At 45.6% G+C, this 19,690-nt stretch overlaps 1 protein-coding gene across 1 annotated transcript in view; it reads left to right on the forward strand.

Annotated features, from left to right (window-relative positions):
- Positions 1 to 18,942, forward strand: part of LOC128643998 (uncharacterized) — a 62,540-nt gene extending 43,598 nt beyond the window's left edge. Inside the window, exon 4 of the mRNA XM_053696763.1 lies at positions 17,668 to 18,942. Within this exon, the coding sequence (XP_053552738.1) occupies positions 17,668 to 17,807 (140 nt within the window). The 3' untranslated portion in view covers positions 17,808 to 18,942. The remainder of the gene's footprint in view (positions 1 to 17,667) is intronic.
- Positions 18,943 to 19,690: the final 748 nt, after the last annotated feature.

The raw sequence follows: 19,690 nt of genomic DNA on the forward strand, positions 1-19,690 counted from the left end.
TTGGGGTCAGACGTCCACATCTGTATGTTGGGGTCACTGGACAGTCACTGTACACATCTGTATGTTGGGGTCAGGCGTCACTATACACATCTGTATGTTGGGGTCAGACGTCCACATCTGTATGTTGGGGTCAGACGTCACTATACACATCTGTATGTTGGGGTCAGACGTCACTATACACATCTGTATGTTGGGGTCAGACGTCACTATACACATCTGTATGTTGGGGTCAGACGTCACTATACATCTGTATGTTGGGGGTCAGACGTCACTATACACATCTGTATGTTGGGGTCAGACGTCACTATACACATCTGTATGTTGGGGTCAGACGTCACTATACACATCTGTATGTTGGGGTCAGACGTCACTATACACATCTGTATGTTGGGGTCAGACGTCACTATACACATCTGTATGTTGGGGTCAGACGTCACTATACACATCTGTATGTTGGGTCAGACGTCACTATACACATCTGTATGTTGGGGTCAGACGTCACTATACACATCTGTATGTTGGGGTCAGACGTCACTATACACATCTGTATGTTGGGGTCAGACTTCACTATACACATCTGTATGTTGGGGTCAGACGTCACTATACACATCTGTATGTTGGGGTCAGACGTCACTATACACATCTGTATGTTGGGGTCTGACGTCCTATACACATCTGTATGTTGGGGTCAGACGTCACTATACACATCTGTATGTTGGGGTCAGACGTCACTATACACATCTGTATGTTGGGGTCAGACGTCACTATACACATTTGTATGTTGGGGTCAGACATCACTATACACATCTGTATGTTGGGGTCAGACGTCACTATACACATCTGTATGTTGGGGTCAGGCGTCACTATACACATCTGTATGTTGGGGTCAGACGTCACTATACACATCTGTATGTTGGGGTCATGCGTCACTATACACATCTGTATGTTGGGGTCAGACGTCACTATACACATCTGTATGTTGGGTCAGGCGTCACTATACATATCTGTATGTTGGGGTCAGACGTCACTATACACATCTATGTTGGGGTCAGACGTCACTATACACATCTGTATGTTGGGGTCAGACGTCCACATCTGTATGTTGGGGTCAGACGTCCACATCTGTATGTTGGGGTCAGACGTCACTATACACATCTGTATGTTGGGGTCAGACGTCACTATACACATCTGTATGTTGGGGTCAGACGTCCACATCTGTATGTTGGGGTCAGACGTCACTATACACATCTGTATGTTGGGGTCAGACGTCACTATACACATTTGCATGTTGGGGTCAGACGTCACTATACACATCTGTATGTTGGGGTCAGACGTCACTATACACATCTGTATGTTGGGGTCAGACGTCACTATACACATCTGTATGTTGGGGTCAGACGTCACTATACACATCTGTATGTTGGGGTCAGACATCACTATACACATCTGTATGTTGGGGTCAGACGTCACTATACACATCTGTATGTTGGGGTCAAGCGTCACTATACACATCTGTATGTTGGGGTCAGACGTCACTATACACATCTATGTTGGGGTCAGACGTCACTATACACATCTGTATGTTGGGGTCAGACGTCCACATCTGTATGTTGGGGTCAGACGTCCACATCTGTATGTTGGGGTCAGACGTCACTATACACATCTGTATGTTGGGGTCAGACGTCACTATACACATCTGTATGTTGGGGTCAGACGTCACTATACACATCTGTATGTTGGGGTCAGACGTCACTATACACATCTGTATGTTGGGGTCAGACGTCACTATACACATCTGTATGTTGGGGTCAGACGTCACTATACACATCTGTATGTTGGGGTCAGACGTCACTATACACATCTGTATGTTGGGGTCAGACGTCACTATACACATCTGTATGTTGGGGTCAGACGTCCACATCTGTATGTTGGGGTCAGACGTCACTATAAACATCTGTATGTTGGGGTCAGACGTCCACATCTGTATGTTGGGGTCAGACGTCCACATCTGTATGTTGGGGTCAGACGTCACTATACACATCTGTATGTTGGGGTCAGACGTCACTATACACATTTGCATGTTGGGGTCAGGCGTCACTATACACATCTGCATGTTGGGGTCAGGCGTCACTATACACATCTGTATGTTGGGGTCAGGCATCACTATACACATCTGTATGTTGGGGTCAGACGTCGCTATACACATCTGTATGTTGGGGTCAGACGTCGCTATACACATCTGTATGTTGGGGTCAGGCGTCATTATACACATCTGTATGTTGGGGTCAGACGTCACTATACACATCTGTATGTTGGGGTCAGGCGTCACTATACACATCTGTATGTTGGGGTCAGACGTCCCTATACACATCTGTATGTTGGGGTCAGACGTCACTATACACATCTGTATGTTGGGGTCAGGCGTCACTATACACATCTGTATGTTGGGGTCAGACGTCACTATACACATCTGTATGTTGGGGTCAGGCGTCACTATACACATCTGTATGTTGGGGTCAGGCGTCACTATACACATCTGTATTTTGGGGTCAGACGTCACTATACACATCTGTATGTTGGGGTCAGACGTCACTATACACATCTGTATGTTGGGGTCAGACGTCACTATACACATCTGTATGTTGGGGTCAGACGTCACTATACACATCTGTATGTTGGGGTCAGACGTCACTATACACATCTGTATGTTGGGGTCAGGCGTCACTATACACATCTGTATGTTGGGGTCAGACGTCACTATACACATCTGTATGTTGGGGTCAGACGTCACTATACACATCTGTATGTTGGGGTCAGACGTCACTATACACATCTGTATGTTGGGGTCAGATGTCACTATACACATCTGTATGTTGGGGTCAGACGTCACTATACACATCTGTATGTTGGGGTCAGGCGTCACTATACACATCTGTATGTTGGGGTCAGGCGTCACTATACACATCTGTATGTTGGGGTCAGACGTCACTATACACATCTGTATGTTGGGGTCAGACGTCACTTTACACAGATGTATGTTGGGGTCAGACGTCACTATACACATCTGTATGTTGGGGTCAGACGTCACTATACACATCTGTATGTTGGGGTCAGACGTCACTATACACATCTGTATGTTGGGGTCAGACGTCACTATACACATCTGTATGTTGGGGTCAGACGTCACTATACACATCTGTATGTTGGGGTCAGACGTCACTATACACATCTGTATGTTGGGGTCAGACGTCACTATACACATCTGTATGTTGGGGTCAGACGTCACTATACACATCTGTATGTTGGGGTCAGACGTCACTATACACATCTGTATGTTGGGGTCAGACGTCACTATACACATCTGTATGTTGGGGTCAGACGTCACTATACACATCTGTATGTTGGGGTCAGACGTCACTATACACATCTGTATGTTGGGGTCAGACGTCACTATACACATCTGTATGTTGGGGTCAGACGTCACTATACACATCTGTATGTTGGGGTCAGACGTCACTATACACATCTGTATGTTGGGGTCAGACGTCACTATACACATCTGTATGTTGGGGTCAGACGTCACTATACACATCTGTATGTTGGGGTCAGACGTCACTTTACACATCTGTATGTTGGGGTCAGACGTCACTATACACATCTGTATGTTGGAGTCAGACGTCACTTTACACAGATGCATGTTGGGGTCAGACGTCACTTTACACATCTGTATGTTGGGGTCAGACTCTATACACAGATGCATGTTGGGGTCAGACGTCCTTATACACATCTGTATGTTGGGGTCAGACGTCATTATACAAATCTGTATGTTGGGGTCAGACATCATTATACACATCTGTATGTTGGGGTCAGACGTCATTATACACATCTGTATGTTGGGGTCAGACGTCACTATACACATCTGTATGTTGGGGTCAAACGTCATTATACACATCTGTATTTTGGGGTCAGACGTCACTTTACACAGATGCATGTTGGGGGTCAGACGTCACTATATACAGATGCATGTTGGGGTCAGACGTCATTATACACATCTGTATGTTGGGGTCAGACGTCACTTTACACAGATGCATGTTGGGGGTCAGTTGTCACTATACACAGATGCATGTTGGGGTCAGACGTCACTATACACATCTGTATGTTGGGGTCAGACGTCATTATACACATCTGTATGTTGGGGTCAGACGTCATTATACACATCTGTATGTTGGGGTCAGACGTCACTTTACACAGATGCATGTTGGGGGTCAGACGTCACTATACACAGATGCATGTTGGGGTCAGACGTCACTATACACATCTATATGTTGGGTCAGACATCATTATACACATCTGTATGTTGGGGTCAGACGTCACTATACACAGATGCATGTTGGGGTCAGACGTCACTTTACACATCTGTATGTTGGTGTCAAACATCACTATACACATCTGTATGTTGGGGTCAGACGTCACTTTACACATCTGTATGTTGGGGTCAGACGTCACTTTACACATCTGTATGTTGGGTTCAGACGTCACTATACACAGATGTATGTTGGAGTCAGACGTCACTATACACAGATGTATGTTGGAGTCAGACGACACTATACACAGATGCATGTTGGGGTCATACGTCACTTTAAACAGATGCATGTTGGAGTCAGACGTCACTTTACACAGATGCATGTTTGGGTCAGACATCACTTTACACATATGTATGTTGGGGTCAGACGTCACTATACACATCTGTATGTTGGGGTCAGACGTCACTATACACATCTGTATGTTGGGGTCAGACGTCACTATACACATCTGTATGTTGGGGTCAGACGTCACAATACACATCTGTATGTTGGGGTCAGACGTCACTATACACATCTGTATGTTGGGGGTCAGACGTCACTATACACATCTGTATGTTGGAGTCAGACGTCACTTTACACATCTGTATGTTGGGGTCAGACGTCACTATACACATCTGTATGTTGGGCTCAGACGTCACTATACACATCTGTATGTTGGGGGTCAGACGACACTATACACATCTGTATGTTGGGGTCAGACGTCACTTTACACATATGCATGTTGGGGTCAGACGTCACTATACACATCTGTATGTTGGGGTCAGACGTCACTATACACATCTGTATGTTGGGGTCAGACGTCACTATACACATCTGTATGTTGGGGTCAGACGTCACTATACACATCTGTATGTTGGGGTCAGACGTCACTATACACATCTGTATGTTGGGGTCAGACGTCACTATACACATCTGTATGTTGGGGTCAGACGTCACTATACACATCTGTATGTTGGGGTCAGACGTCACTATACACATCTGTATGTTGGGGTCAGACGTCACTATACACATCTGTATGTTGGGGTCAGACGTCACTATACACATCTGTATGTTGGGGTCAGACGTCACTATACACATCTGTATGTTGGGGTCAGACGTCACTATACACATCTGTATGTTGGGGTCAGACGTCACTATACACATCTGTATGTTGGGGTCAGACGTCACTATACACATCTGTATGTTGGGGTCAGACGTCACTATACACATCTGTATGTTGGGGTCAGACGTCACTATACACATCTGTATGTTGGGGTCAGACGTCACTATACACATCTGTATGTTGGGGTCAGACGTCACTATACACATCTGTATGTTGGGGTCAGACGTCACTATACACATCTGTATGTTGGGGTCAGACGTCACTATACACATCTGTATGTTGGGGTCAGACGTCACTATACACATCTGTATGTTGGGGTCAGACGTCACTATACACATCTGTATGTTGGGGTCAGACGTCACTATACACATCTGTATGTTGGGGTCAGACGTCACTATACACATCTGTATGTTGGGGTCAGACGTCACTATACACATCTGTATGTTGGGGTCAGACGTCACTATACACATCTGTATGTTGGGGTCAGACGTCACTATACACATCTGTATGTTGGGGTCAGACGTCACTATACACATCTGTATGTTGGGGTCAGACGTCACTATACACATCTGTATGTTGGGGTCAGACGTCACTATACACATCTGTATGTTGGGGTCAGACGTCACTATACACATCTGTATGTTGGGGTCAGAGTCGCTATACACATCTGTATGTTGGGGTCAGACGTCACTATACACATCTGTATGTTGGGGTCAGACGTCACTATACACATCTGTATGTTGGGGTCAGACGTCACTATACACATCTGTATGTTGGGGTCAGACGTCACTATACACATCTGTATGTTGGGGTCAGACGTCACTATACACATCTGTATGTTGGGAGTCAGACGTCACTATACACATCTGTATGTTGGGGTCAGACGTCACTATACACATCTGTATGTTGGGGTCAGACGTCACTATACACATCTGTATGTTGGGGTCAGACGTCACTATACACATCTGTATGTTGGGGTCAGACGTCACTATACACATCTGTATGTTGGGGTCAGACGTCACTATACACATCTGTATGTTGGGGTCAGACGTCACTATACACATCTGTATGTTGGGGTCAGACGTCACTATACACATCTGTATGTTGGGTCAGACGTCACTATACACATATGTATGTTGGGGTCAGACGTCACTATACACATCTGTATGTTGGGGTCAGACGTCACTATACACATCTGTATGTTGGGGTCAGACGTCACTATACACATCTGTATGTTGGGGTCAGACGTCACTATACACATCTGTATGTTGGGGTCAGACGTCACTATACACATCTGTATGTTGGGGTCAGACGTCACTATACACATCTGTATGTTGGGGTCAGACGTCACTATACACATCTGTATGTTGGGGTCAGACGTCACTATACACATCTGTATGTTGGGGTCAGACGTCACTATACACATCTGTATGTTGGGGTCAGACGTCACTATACACATCTGTATGTTGGGGTCAGACGTCACTATACACATCTGTATGTTGGGGTCAGACGTCACTATACACATCTGTATGTTGGGGTCAGACGTCACTATACACATCTGTATGTTGGGGTCAGACGTCACTACACATCTGTATGTTGGGGTCAGACGTCACTATACACATCTGTATGTTGGGGTCAGACGTCACTATACACATCTGTATGTTGGGGTCAGACGTCACTATACACATCTGTATGTTGGGGTCAGACGTCACTATATACATCTGTATGTTGGGGTCAGACGTCACTATACACATCTGTATGTTGGGGTCAGACGTCACTATACACATCTGTATGTTGGGGTCAGACGTCACTATACACATCTGTATGTTGGGGTCAGACGTCACTATACACATCTGTATGTTGGGGGTCAGACGTCACTATACACATCTGTATGTTGGAGTCAGACGTCACTATACACATCTGTATGTTGGGGTCAGACGTCACTATACACATCTGTATGTTGGGGTCAGACGTCACTATACACATCTGTATGTTGGGGGTCAGACGTCACTATACACATCTGTATGTTGGGGTCAGACGTCACTATACACATCTGTATGTTGGGGTCAGACGTCACTATACACATCTGTATGTTGGGGTCAGACGTCACTATACACATCTGTATGTTGGGGTCAGACGTCACTATACACATCTGTATGTTGGGGTCAGACGTCACTATACACATCTGTATGTTGGGGTCAGACGTCACTTTACACAGATGCATGTTGGGGTCAGACGTCACTATACACATCTGTATGTTGGGGTCAGACGTCACTATACACATCTGTATGTTGGGGTCAGACGTCACTATACACATCTGTATGTTGGAGTCAGACGTCACTTTACACAGATGCATGTTGGGGTCAGACGTCACTTTACACATATGCATGTTGGGGTCAGACGTCACTATACACATCTGTATGTTGGGGTCAGACGTCACTATACACATCTGTATGTTGGTGGTCAGACGTCACTATACACGTCTGTATGTTGGAGTCAGACGTCACTTTACACAGATGCATGTTGGGGTCAGACGTCACTTTACACAGATGCATGTTGGCGTCAGACGTCACTTTACACAGATGCATGTTGGGGTTAGACGTCACTTTACACAGATGCATGTTGGGGTCAGACGTCACTTTACACAGATGCATGTTGGGGTCAGACGTCACTTTACACAGATGCATGTTGGGGTCAGACGTCACTATACACAGATGCATGTTGGGGTCAGACTTCACTATACACAGATGCATGTTGGGGTCAGACGTCACTATACACAGATGCATGTTGGGGTCAGACGTCACTATACACAGATGCATGTTGGGGTCAGACGTCACTATACACAGATGCATGTTGGGGTCAGACGTCACTATACACAGATGCATGTTGGGGTCAGACGTCACTATACATTGATGCATGTTGGGGTCAGACGTCACTATACACAGATGCATGTTGGGGCCAGACGTCACTATACACAGATGCATGTTGGGGTCAGACGTCACTATACACAGATGCATGTTGGGGGTCAGACGTCACTATACACAGATGCATGTTGGGGTCAGACGTCACTATACACAGATGCATGTTGGGGTCAGACGTCACTATACACAGATGCATGTTGGGGTCGGACGTCACTATACACAGATGCATGTTGGGGTCAGACGTCACTATACACAGATGCATGTTGGGGTCAGACGTCACTATACACAGATGCATGTTGGGGCCAGACGTCACTATACACATATGCATGTTGGGGTCAGACGTCACTATACACATCTGCATGTTGGGGTCAGACGTCACTATACACAGATGCATGTCGGGGTCAGACGTCACTATACACATCTGTATGTTGGGGGTCAGACGTCACTATACACATATGCATGTTGGGGTCAGACGTCACTTTACACAGATGCATGTTGGGGTCAGACGTCCCTATACACATCTGTATGTTGGGGTCAGACGTCACTTTACACAGATGCATGCTGGGGTCAGACGTCACTTTACACAGATGCATGTTGGGGTCAGACGTCACTTTACACAGATGCATGTTGGGGTCAGACGTCACTTTACACATCTGTATGTTGGGGTCAGACGTCACTATACACATCTGTATGTTGGGGTCAGACGTCACTATACACAGATGCATGTTGGGGTCAGACGTCACTTTACACAGATGCATGTTGGGGTCAGACGTCACTATACACAGATGCATGTTGGGGTCAGACGTCACTATACACAGATGCATGTTGGAGTCAGACGTCACTATACACAGATGCATGTTGGGGGTCAGACGTCACTATACACAGATGCATGTTGGGGTCAGACGTCACTATACACATCTGTATGTTGGGGGTCAGACGTCACTATACACAGATGCATGTTGGGGTCAGACGTCACTATACACAGATGCATGTTGGGGTCAGACGTCACTATACACAGATGCATGTTGGAGTCAGACGTCACTATACACAGATGCATGTTGGGGGTCAGACGTCACTATACACAGATGCATGTTGGGGTCAGACGTCACTTTACACATCTGTATGTTGGGGGTCAGACGTCACTTTACACATCTGTATGTTGGGGTCAGACGTCACTATACACATCTGTATGTTGGGGGTCAGACGTCACTTTACACATTTGTATGTTGGGGTCAGACGTCACTATACACATCTGTATGTTGGAGTCAGACGTCACTATACACAGATGCATGTTGGGGTCAGACGTCACTATACACATCTGTATGTTGGAGTCAGGACGTCACTATACACAGATGTCATGTTGGGGTCAGACGTCACTTTACACAGATGCATGCTGGGGTCAGACGTCACTTTACACAGATGCATGTTGGGGTCAGACGTCACTTTACACAGATGCATGTTGGGGTCAGACGTCACTTTACACAGATGCATGTTGGGGTCAGACGTCACTTTACACAGATGCATGTTGTGGTCAGACGTCACTTTACACATATGCATGTTGGGGTCAGACGTCACTATACACAGATGCATGTTGGGGTCAGACGTCACTATACACAGATGCATGTTGGAGTCAGACGTCACTATACACAGATGCATGTTGGGGTCAGACGTCACTATACACAGATGCATGTTGGGGTCAGACGTCACTATACACATCTGTATGTTGGGGTCAGACGTCACTATACACATCTGTATGTTGGGGTCAGACGTCATTATACACATCTGTATGTTGGGGGTCAGACGTCACTATACACATCTGTATGTTGGAGTCAGACGTCACTTTACACAGATGCATGTTGGGGTCAGACGTCACTATACACATCTGTATGTCGGGGTCAGACGTCACTATACACATCTGTATGTTGGGGGTCAGACGTCACTATACACATCTGTATGTTGGAGTCAGACGTCACTTTACACAAATGCATGTTGGGGTCAGACGTCACTTTACACAGATGCATGTTGGGGTCAGACGTCACTATACACATCTGTATGTTGGGGTCAGACGTCACTATACACATCTGTATGTTGCTGGTCAGACGTCACTATACACATCTGTATGTTGGGGTCAGACGTCACTTTACACAGATGCATGTTGGGGTCAGACGTCACTATACACATCTGTATGTCGGGGTCAGACGTCACTATACACATCTGTATGTTGGGGGTCAGACGTCACTATACACATCTGTATGTTGGAGTCAGACGTCACTTTACACAGATGCATGTTGGGGTCAGACGTCACTTTACACAGATGCATGTTGGGGTCAGACGTCACTATACACATCTGTATGTTGGGGGTCAGACGTCACTATACACATCTGTATGTTGGTGGTCAGACGTCACTATACACGTCTGTATGTTGGAGTCAGACGTCACTTTACACAGATGCATGTTGGGGTCAGACGTCACTTTACACAGATGCATGTTGGCGTCAGACGTCACTTTACACAGATGCATGTTGGGGTTAGACGTCACTTTACACAGATGCATGTTGGGGTCAGACGTCACTTTACACAGATGCATGTTGGGGTCAGACGTCACTTTACACAGATGCATGTTGGGGTCAGACGTCACTTTACACAGATGCATGTTGGGGTCAGACGTCACTATACACAGATGCATGTTGGGTCAGACTTCACTATACACAGATGCATGTTGGGGGTCAGACGTTCACTATACACGATGCATGTTGGGGTCAGACGTCACATATACACATGAGTATGTTTGGGGATCTGTCGTCACTATACACATCTGTATGTTGGAGGTCAGACGTAACTATACACAGATGTATGTTTGGGTCAGACGTCACTATAACATAATGTATGTTGGGGTCCAGACGTCACTATACACATTTGTATGTTGGGGTAGACGTCACTATACACCGTTTGGCATGTTTGGGGTCTGACGTCCACTATACACATCTGTATGTTGGGGGTCAGACGTCCACTATACCACATATGTATGTTGGGGTCAGACGTCACTATCACACCTCTGCATGTTGGGGTCAGACCGTCACTATACACATCTGTATGTGGGGCTCAGGCGTCACTATACACATCTGTATGGTTGGGGTCAGGCCGTCACTTATACACATCTGTATGTTGGGGTCAGACGTCACTATACACAGGCTGTATGTTGGGGGCCAGACGTCACATATACCACAGATGCATGTTGGGGGTCAGACGTCACTATACACAGATGCATGTTGGGGTCAGACGTCACTATACACAGATGCATGTTGGGAGTCAGACGTCACTATACACATCTCTATGTTGGGGTCAGACGTCACTATACACAGATGCATGTTGGGGTCAGACGTCACTTTACACAGATGCATGTTGGGGTCAGACGTCACTATACACATCTGTATGTTGGGGTCAGACGTCACTTTACACAGATGCATGTTGGGGTCAGACGTCACTTTACACCGATGCATGTTGGGGTCAGACGTCACTTACACAGATGCATGTTGGGGTCAGACGTCACTTACACAGATGCATGTTGGGGTCAGACGTCACTATACACAGATGCATGTTGGGGTCAGACGTCACTTTACACAGATGCATGTTGGGGTCAGACGTCACTTTACACAGATGCATGTTGGGGTCAGACGTCACTTTACACAGATGCATGTTGGGGTCAGACGTCACTATACACAGATGCATGTTGGGGTCAGACGTCACTATACACAGATGCATGTTGGGGTCAGACGTCACTATACACAGATGCATGTTGGGGTCAGACGTCACTATACACAGATGCATGTTGGGGTCAGACGTCACTATACACATCTGTATGTTGGGGGTCAGACGTCACTTTACACATTTGTATGTTGGGGTCAGACGTCACTATACACATCTGTATGTTGGGGGTCAGACGTCACTTTACACATTTGTATGTTGGGGTCAGACGTCACTATACACATCTGTATGTTGGAGTCAGACGTCACTATACACAGATGCATGGTTGGGGTCAGACGTCACTATACACATCTGTATGTTGGAGTCAGACGTCACTATACACAGATGCATGTTGGGGTCAGACGTCACTATACACAGATGCATGTTGGGGTCAGACGTCACTATACACAGATGCATGTTGGGGTCAGACGTCACTATACACAGATGCATGTTGGGGTCAGACGTCACTATACACAGATGCATGTTGGGGCCAGACGTCACTATACACAGATGCATGTTGGGGTCAGACGTCACTATACACAGATGCATGTTGGGGTCAGACGTCACTATACACAGATGATGTTGGGGTCAGACGTCACTATACACAGCTGCATGTTGGGGTCAGACGTCACTATACACAGCTGCATGTTGGGGTCAGACGTCACTATACACAGATGCATGTTGGGGTCAGACGTCACTATACACAGATGTATGTTGGGGTCAGACGTCACTATACACAGATGCATGTTGGGGTCAGACGTCACTTATACACAGATGCATGTTGGGGTCAGGACGTCACTATACACAGCTGCATGTTGGGGTCAGGACGTCACTATACACAGATGCATGTTGGGGTCAGACGTCACTATACACATCTGTATGTTGGGGTCAGACGTCACTATACACAGATGCATGTTGGGGACAGACGTCACTATACACAGATGCATGTTGGGGTCAGACGTCACTATACACAGATGCATGTTGGGGTCAGACGTCACTATACACAGATGCATGTTGGGGTCAGACGTCACTATACACATCTGTATGTTGGGGTCAGACGTCACTTTACACAGATGCATGTTGGGGTCAGACGTCACTATACACAGATGCATGTTGGGGTCAGACGTCACTTTACACATTTGTATGTTGGGGTCAGACGTCACTTTACACATCTGCATGTTGGAGTCAGACGTCACTATACACAGATGCATGTTGGGGTCAGACGTCACTATACACATCTGTATGTTGGGGGTCAGACGTCACTATACACAGATGCATGTTGGGGTCAGACGTCACTATACACAGATGCATGTTGGGGTCAGACGTCACTATACACAGATGCATGTTGGAGTCAGACGTCACTATACACAGATGCATGTTGGGGTCAGACGTCACTATACACAGATGCATGTTGGGGTCAGACGTCACTATACACAGATGCATGTTGGGGTCAGACGTCACTATACACAGATGCATGTTGGGGTCAGACGTCACTATACACATCTGCTATGTTGGGGTCAGACGTCACTATACACATCTGCATGTTGGGGTCAGACGTCACTATACACAGATGCATGTTGGGGTCAGACGTCACTATACACAGATGCATGTTGGGGTCAGACGTCACTATACACAGATGCATGTTGGGGTCAGACGTCACTATACACATCTGTATGTTGGGGTCAGACGTCACTATACACAGATGCATGTTGGGGTCAGACGTCACTTTACACAGATGCATGTTGGGGTCAGACGTCACTTTACACAGATGCATGTTGGGGTCAGACGTCACTTTACACAGATGCATGTTGGGGTCAGACGTCACTTTACACAGATGCATGTTGGGGTCAGACGTCACTATACACAGATGCATGTTGGAGGTCCAGACGTCACTTTACACAGATGCATGTTGGGGTCAGACGTCACTATACACAGATGATGTTGGGGTCAGACGTCACTATACACAGATGCATGTTGGAGTCTGACGTCCACTATACACAGATGATGTTGGGGTCAGACGTCACTATACACAGATGCATGTTGGGGTCAGACGTCACTATACACAGATGAATGTTGGGGGTCAGACGTCACTATACACAGATGCATGTTGGGGTCAGACGTCACTATACACATCTGTATGTTGGGGGTCAGACGTCACTTTACACATCTGTATGTTGGGGTCAGACGTCACTATACACATCTGTATGTTGGGGTCAGACGTCACTATACACAGATGCATGTTGGGGTCAGACGTCACTATACACATCTGTATGTTGGAGTCAGACGTCACTATACACAGATGCATGTTGGGGTCAGACGTCACTATACACAGATGCATGTTGGGGTCAGACGTCACTATACACAGATGCATGTTGGGGTCAGACGTCACTATACACAGATGCATGTTGGGGTCAGACGTCACTATACACAGATGCATGTTGGGGTCAGACGTCACTATACACAGATGCATGTTGGGGTCAGACGTCACTATACACAGATGCATGTTGGGGTCAGACGTCACTATACACAGATGCATGTTGGGGTCAGACGTCACTATACACAGATGCATGTTGGGGTCAGACGTCACTATACACAGATTGCATGTTGGGGTCAGACGTCACTATACACAGAATGCATGTTGGGGGTCAGACGTCACCTTTACACAGATGGCATGCTTGGGGTCTGACGTCACTTATACACAGATGCATGTTGGGGTCAGAGTCACTTTACACAGATGCATGTTGGGGTCAGACGTACACTTTACACAGATGCATGTGGGGTCAGACGTCACTTTACACAGATGCATGTTGGGGTCAGACGTCACTTTACACAGATGCATGTTGGGGTCAGACGTCACTATACACAGATGCATGTTGGGGTCAGACGTCACTATACACAGATGCATGTTGGAGTCAGACGTCACTATACACAGATGCATGTTGGGGTCAGACGTCACTATACACAGATGCATGTTGGGGTCAGACGTCACTATACACATCTGTATGTTGGGGGTCAGACGTCACTTTACACATTTGTATGTTGGGGTCAGACGTCACTATACACATCTGTATGTTGGGGGTCAGACGTCACTTTACACATTTGTATGTTGGGGTCAGACGTCACTATACACATCTGTATGTTGGAGTCAGACGTCACTATACACAGATGCATGTTGGGGTCAGACGTCACTATACACATCTGTATGTTGGAGTCAGACGTCACTATACACAGATGCATGTTGGGGTCAGACGTCACTATACACAGATGCATGTTGGGGTCAGACGTCACTATACACAGATGGCATGTTGGGGTCAGACGTCACTATACACAGATGCACTGTTGGGGTCAGACGTCACTATACACAGATGCATGTTGGGGTCAGACGTCACTATACACAGATGCATGTTGGGGTCAGACGTCACTATACACAGATGCATGTTGGGGTCAGACGTCACTATACACAGATGCATGTTGGGGTCAGACGTCACTATACACAGATGCATGTTTGGTGTCAGACGTCACTATACACAGATGCATGTTGGGGTCAGACGTCACTATACACAGATGCATGTTGGGGTCAGACGTCACTATACACATCTGTATGTTGGGGGTCAGACGTCACTATACACAGATGCATGTTGGGGTCAGACGTCACTATACACAGATGCATGTTGGGGTCAGACGTCACTATACACAGATGCATGTTGGGGGTCAGACGTCACTATACACATCTGTATGTTGGGGGTCAGACGTCACTTTACACATCTGTATGTTGGGGTCAGACGTCACTATACACAGATGCATGTTGGGGTCAGACGTCACTATACACAGATGCATGTTGGGGTCAGACGTCACTATACCCAGATGCATGTTGGGGTCAGACGTCACTATACACAGATGCATGTTGGGGTCAGACGTCACTATACACATCTGTATGTTGGGGTCAGACGTCACTATACACAGATGTATGTTGGGGTCAGACGTCACTATACACAGATGCATGTTGGGGTCAGGACGTCACTATACACAGATGCATGTTGGGGTCAGACGTCACTATACACAGATGTATGTTGGGGTCAGACGTCACTATACACAGATGCATGTTGGGGTCAGAAGTCACTATACACATCTGTATGTTGGGGTCAGACGTCACTATACACAGATGTATGTTGGGGTCAGACGTCACTATACACAGATGCATGTTGGGGTCAGACGTCACTATACACAGATGCATGTTGGGGTCAGACGTCACTATACACAGATGTATGTTGGGGTCAGACGTCACTATACACAGATGCATGTTGGGGTCAGACGTCACTATACACAGATGCATGTTGGGGTCAGACGTCACTATACACAGATGCATGTTGGGGTCAGACGTCACTATACACAGATGCATGTTGGGGTCAGACGTCACTATACACATCTGTATGTTGGGGTCAGACGTCACTATACACAGATGTATGTTGGGGTCAGACGTCACTATACACAGATGCATGTTGGGGTCAGACGTCACTATACACAGATGCATGTTGGGGTCAGACGTCACTATACACAGATGCATGTTGGGGTCAGACGTCACTATACACAGATGCATGTTGGGGTCAGACGTCACTATACACATCTGTATGTTGGGGTCAGACGTCACTATACACATCTGTATGTTGGGGTCAGACGTCACTATAGACATCTGTATGTTGGGGTCAGACGTCACTATACACATCTGTATGTTGGGGTCAGACGTCACTTTACACAGATGCATGTTGGGGTCAGACGTCACTATACACATCTGTATGTTGGGGTCAGACGTCACTATACACATCTGTATGTTGGGGTCAGACGTCACTATACACAGATGCATGTTGGGGTCAGACGTCACTATACACATCTGTATGTTGGGGTCAGACGTCACTATACACAGATGCATGTTGGGGTCAGACGTCACTATACACAGATGCATGTTGGGGTCAGACGTCACTATACACAGATGTATGTTGGGGTTAGACGTCACTATACACAGATGCATGTTGGGGTCAGACGTCACTATACACATCTGTATGTTGGGGTCAGACGTCACTATACACAGATGCATGTTGGGGTCAGACGTCACTATACACAGATGCATGTTGGGGTCAGACGTCACTATACACAGATGCATGTTGGGGTCAGACGTCACTATACACAGATGCATGTTGGGGTCAGACGTCACTATACACAGATGCATGTTGGGGTCAGACGTCACTATACACAGATGCATGTTGGGGTCAGACGTCACTATACACAGATGCATGTTGGGGTCAGACGTCACTATACACAGATGCATGTTGGGGTCAGACGTCACTATACACAGATGCATGTTGGGGTCAGACGTCACTATACACAGATGCATGTTGGGGTCAGACGTCACTATACACAGATGTATGTTGGGGTCAGACATATCACTGTCCCTGCAGCTTCTAGCACCAGTGACATCCCTGAACTATGAGGCACACCGTGTGCATTACATAACACTAAATCCGTCTGTCCTCTCTCTCTAGATCTGCAGTTTCTAACCTTCAGGCTCCTGATCTTCAAAGTTGCCACATTTGACCTGCTGATGACCTGCGCTGCTTTTCTGGAAACCTGGTGGGATGTGACCCACAGAGAGATGAGAAATGATGTCAAGGAAACCCCTTAACTTCTGTTACATGACAGTGATGTGTGTCTGTTTTATCAAAAAATCTTATGAAAATGGAGAAATGGCCACTACTCTGCCTTCATGGCTACTACAAGCTGATATATGGGTGGCTATGGCTCGTGCGTTAAGTTTGCTAGAAGTAAGCTTTTTGTACTCGCCATGCAGCGCATCTTACATATTGAAAGTAAAAAGGTTACTGCACAAACAATTACCCGATGTGTGCAAAAAGCCAAAATATCGAATATCGCAAATGCATTAACGTATTCACCCATAGACTTCAATGGAGCGTGAAAGTGGGGAAAAAACATAACACCCTACTCACGAGCAAACCCAATCACATTTTCTTATATATATATATATATATACTGCAAAATAAATCCGCACTCACTGGACTTTAAATAACAAAACTTTTTGGGGGATTAAACCGTCCCCTTCATCAGACCAAACTTGTTTGTTCTGATGAAGGGGATGGTTTGATCCCCGAAACGTCACAACAATAAACCACGTTTTGTTATTTAAAGTCCAGTGAGTGAGGATGTCAATGAGGAGGTGAGAGTGCTTACCCCACAACTATTGCTATATATATATATACTGGACATTATAGAAAAAAATCCTGTTGTTTTTACAGAAAAAAAACTGGCATCTTAATCTGGTAAATCCAACATCTTTTTTTCTGTTGTTTTTACAAAAAAGGGCTGCCCTAATTGCCAGAATAATTCTGTAAAAATGTAAACAACTTTAGTTTTAAACCGTACATTTTACTGTTTAGAACTCTTGTAATTTACAAAAAATAATCAACTGGTAAATCCAACATCCCTTTTCTTCTAAATTAGCAATAGCCATTCGCTGCATGACACATCACATTTTCTCCTTTTTTGGGGGGGGGGGGGGGTAGGGGGCTAAGGCAGTGGCTTTTAAATAATAAAGCGAAAAATTGCCGCTGCCATTACTCACCTCATTTTCCTTGCCGGGAGCAAGTGCAGTGTTTTACATAGCGATGTTATTCATGAAACACAATGTGCCCAAATACAATTAAAAGAATTAGTTAATATATAGAGTGTCTTTTGCATTGTAATGACGAGTTTTACTGTTTAAGAAACATTTAAATAAAAAAATAAATTTTCTGTAAAATGTATTCATTGTAAGGTAAAGGTATAAAATCCTGTTCTATGACTCCATATCTAACACCAATCTCAAATATAAACTTTAAATTTATCTAAAAATATTTTACATTGCCAGTTAGGATTATTGCTCAGCGGAAACAAAGAATCTGTTCCTATACATTATGGGCATATTGAACCCTTCTATCTTAGACAATTCCATTTAAATTGCACGGCCTTCCTATAGACTTGTGACTTTTACCAGAAATGTGAGAAATGTAACCCAGTGTAGACTAAGTATTTATCTAGATTTGCCGCCTTAAGAGTTACTGTACTGAAAGACTTAACAAAATCCAACAATAACTTGTCTTTCAAAGAATTCATTAAAGGGATATTCTAGTCAAAATGAACCTTTCATGATTCAGATAGAGCGTGTAATTTTGTCATTTTAAGCAACTTTCTTATTTACTCCTAATATCAATGCAGGAATATAAGCTTAGGACCTGGCCCATTTTAGGTTCAATACCCTGGATAGCACTTGCTTATTGGTGTCTAAATGTAGCCACCAATCAGCAAGTGCTATCCAGGGTGTTGAACCAAAAATGGGCCCGCTCCTAAGCTTACTTTTTTGATTTTTCAAATAAATATACCAAGAGAACAAAGAAACATTGATAATAGGGGTTAATTAGAAAGTTGCTCTATCTCAGTGTTTCCCAAACCCAGTCCTCTGGACCCTTACTCAGGCCAGATATTCATTATATCTTAACTAGAGCACAGGTGAAA

The sequence above is a fragment of the Bombina bombina genome, unplaced genomic scaffold (assembly GCF_027579735.1).
Source record: "Bombina bombina isolate aBomBom1 unplaced genomic scaffold, aBomBom1.pri scaffold_509, whole genome shotgun sequence".
Lineage (NCBI taxonomy): Eukaryota > Metazoa > Chordata > Amphibia > Anura > Bombinatoridae > Bombina > Bombina bombina.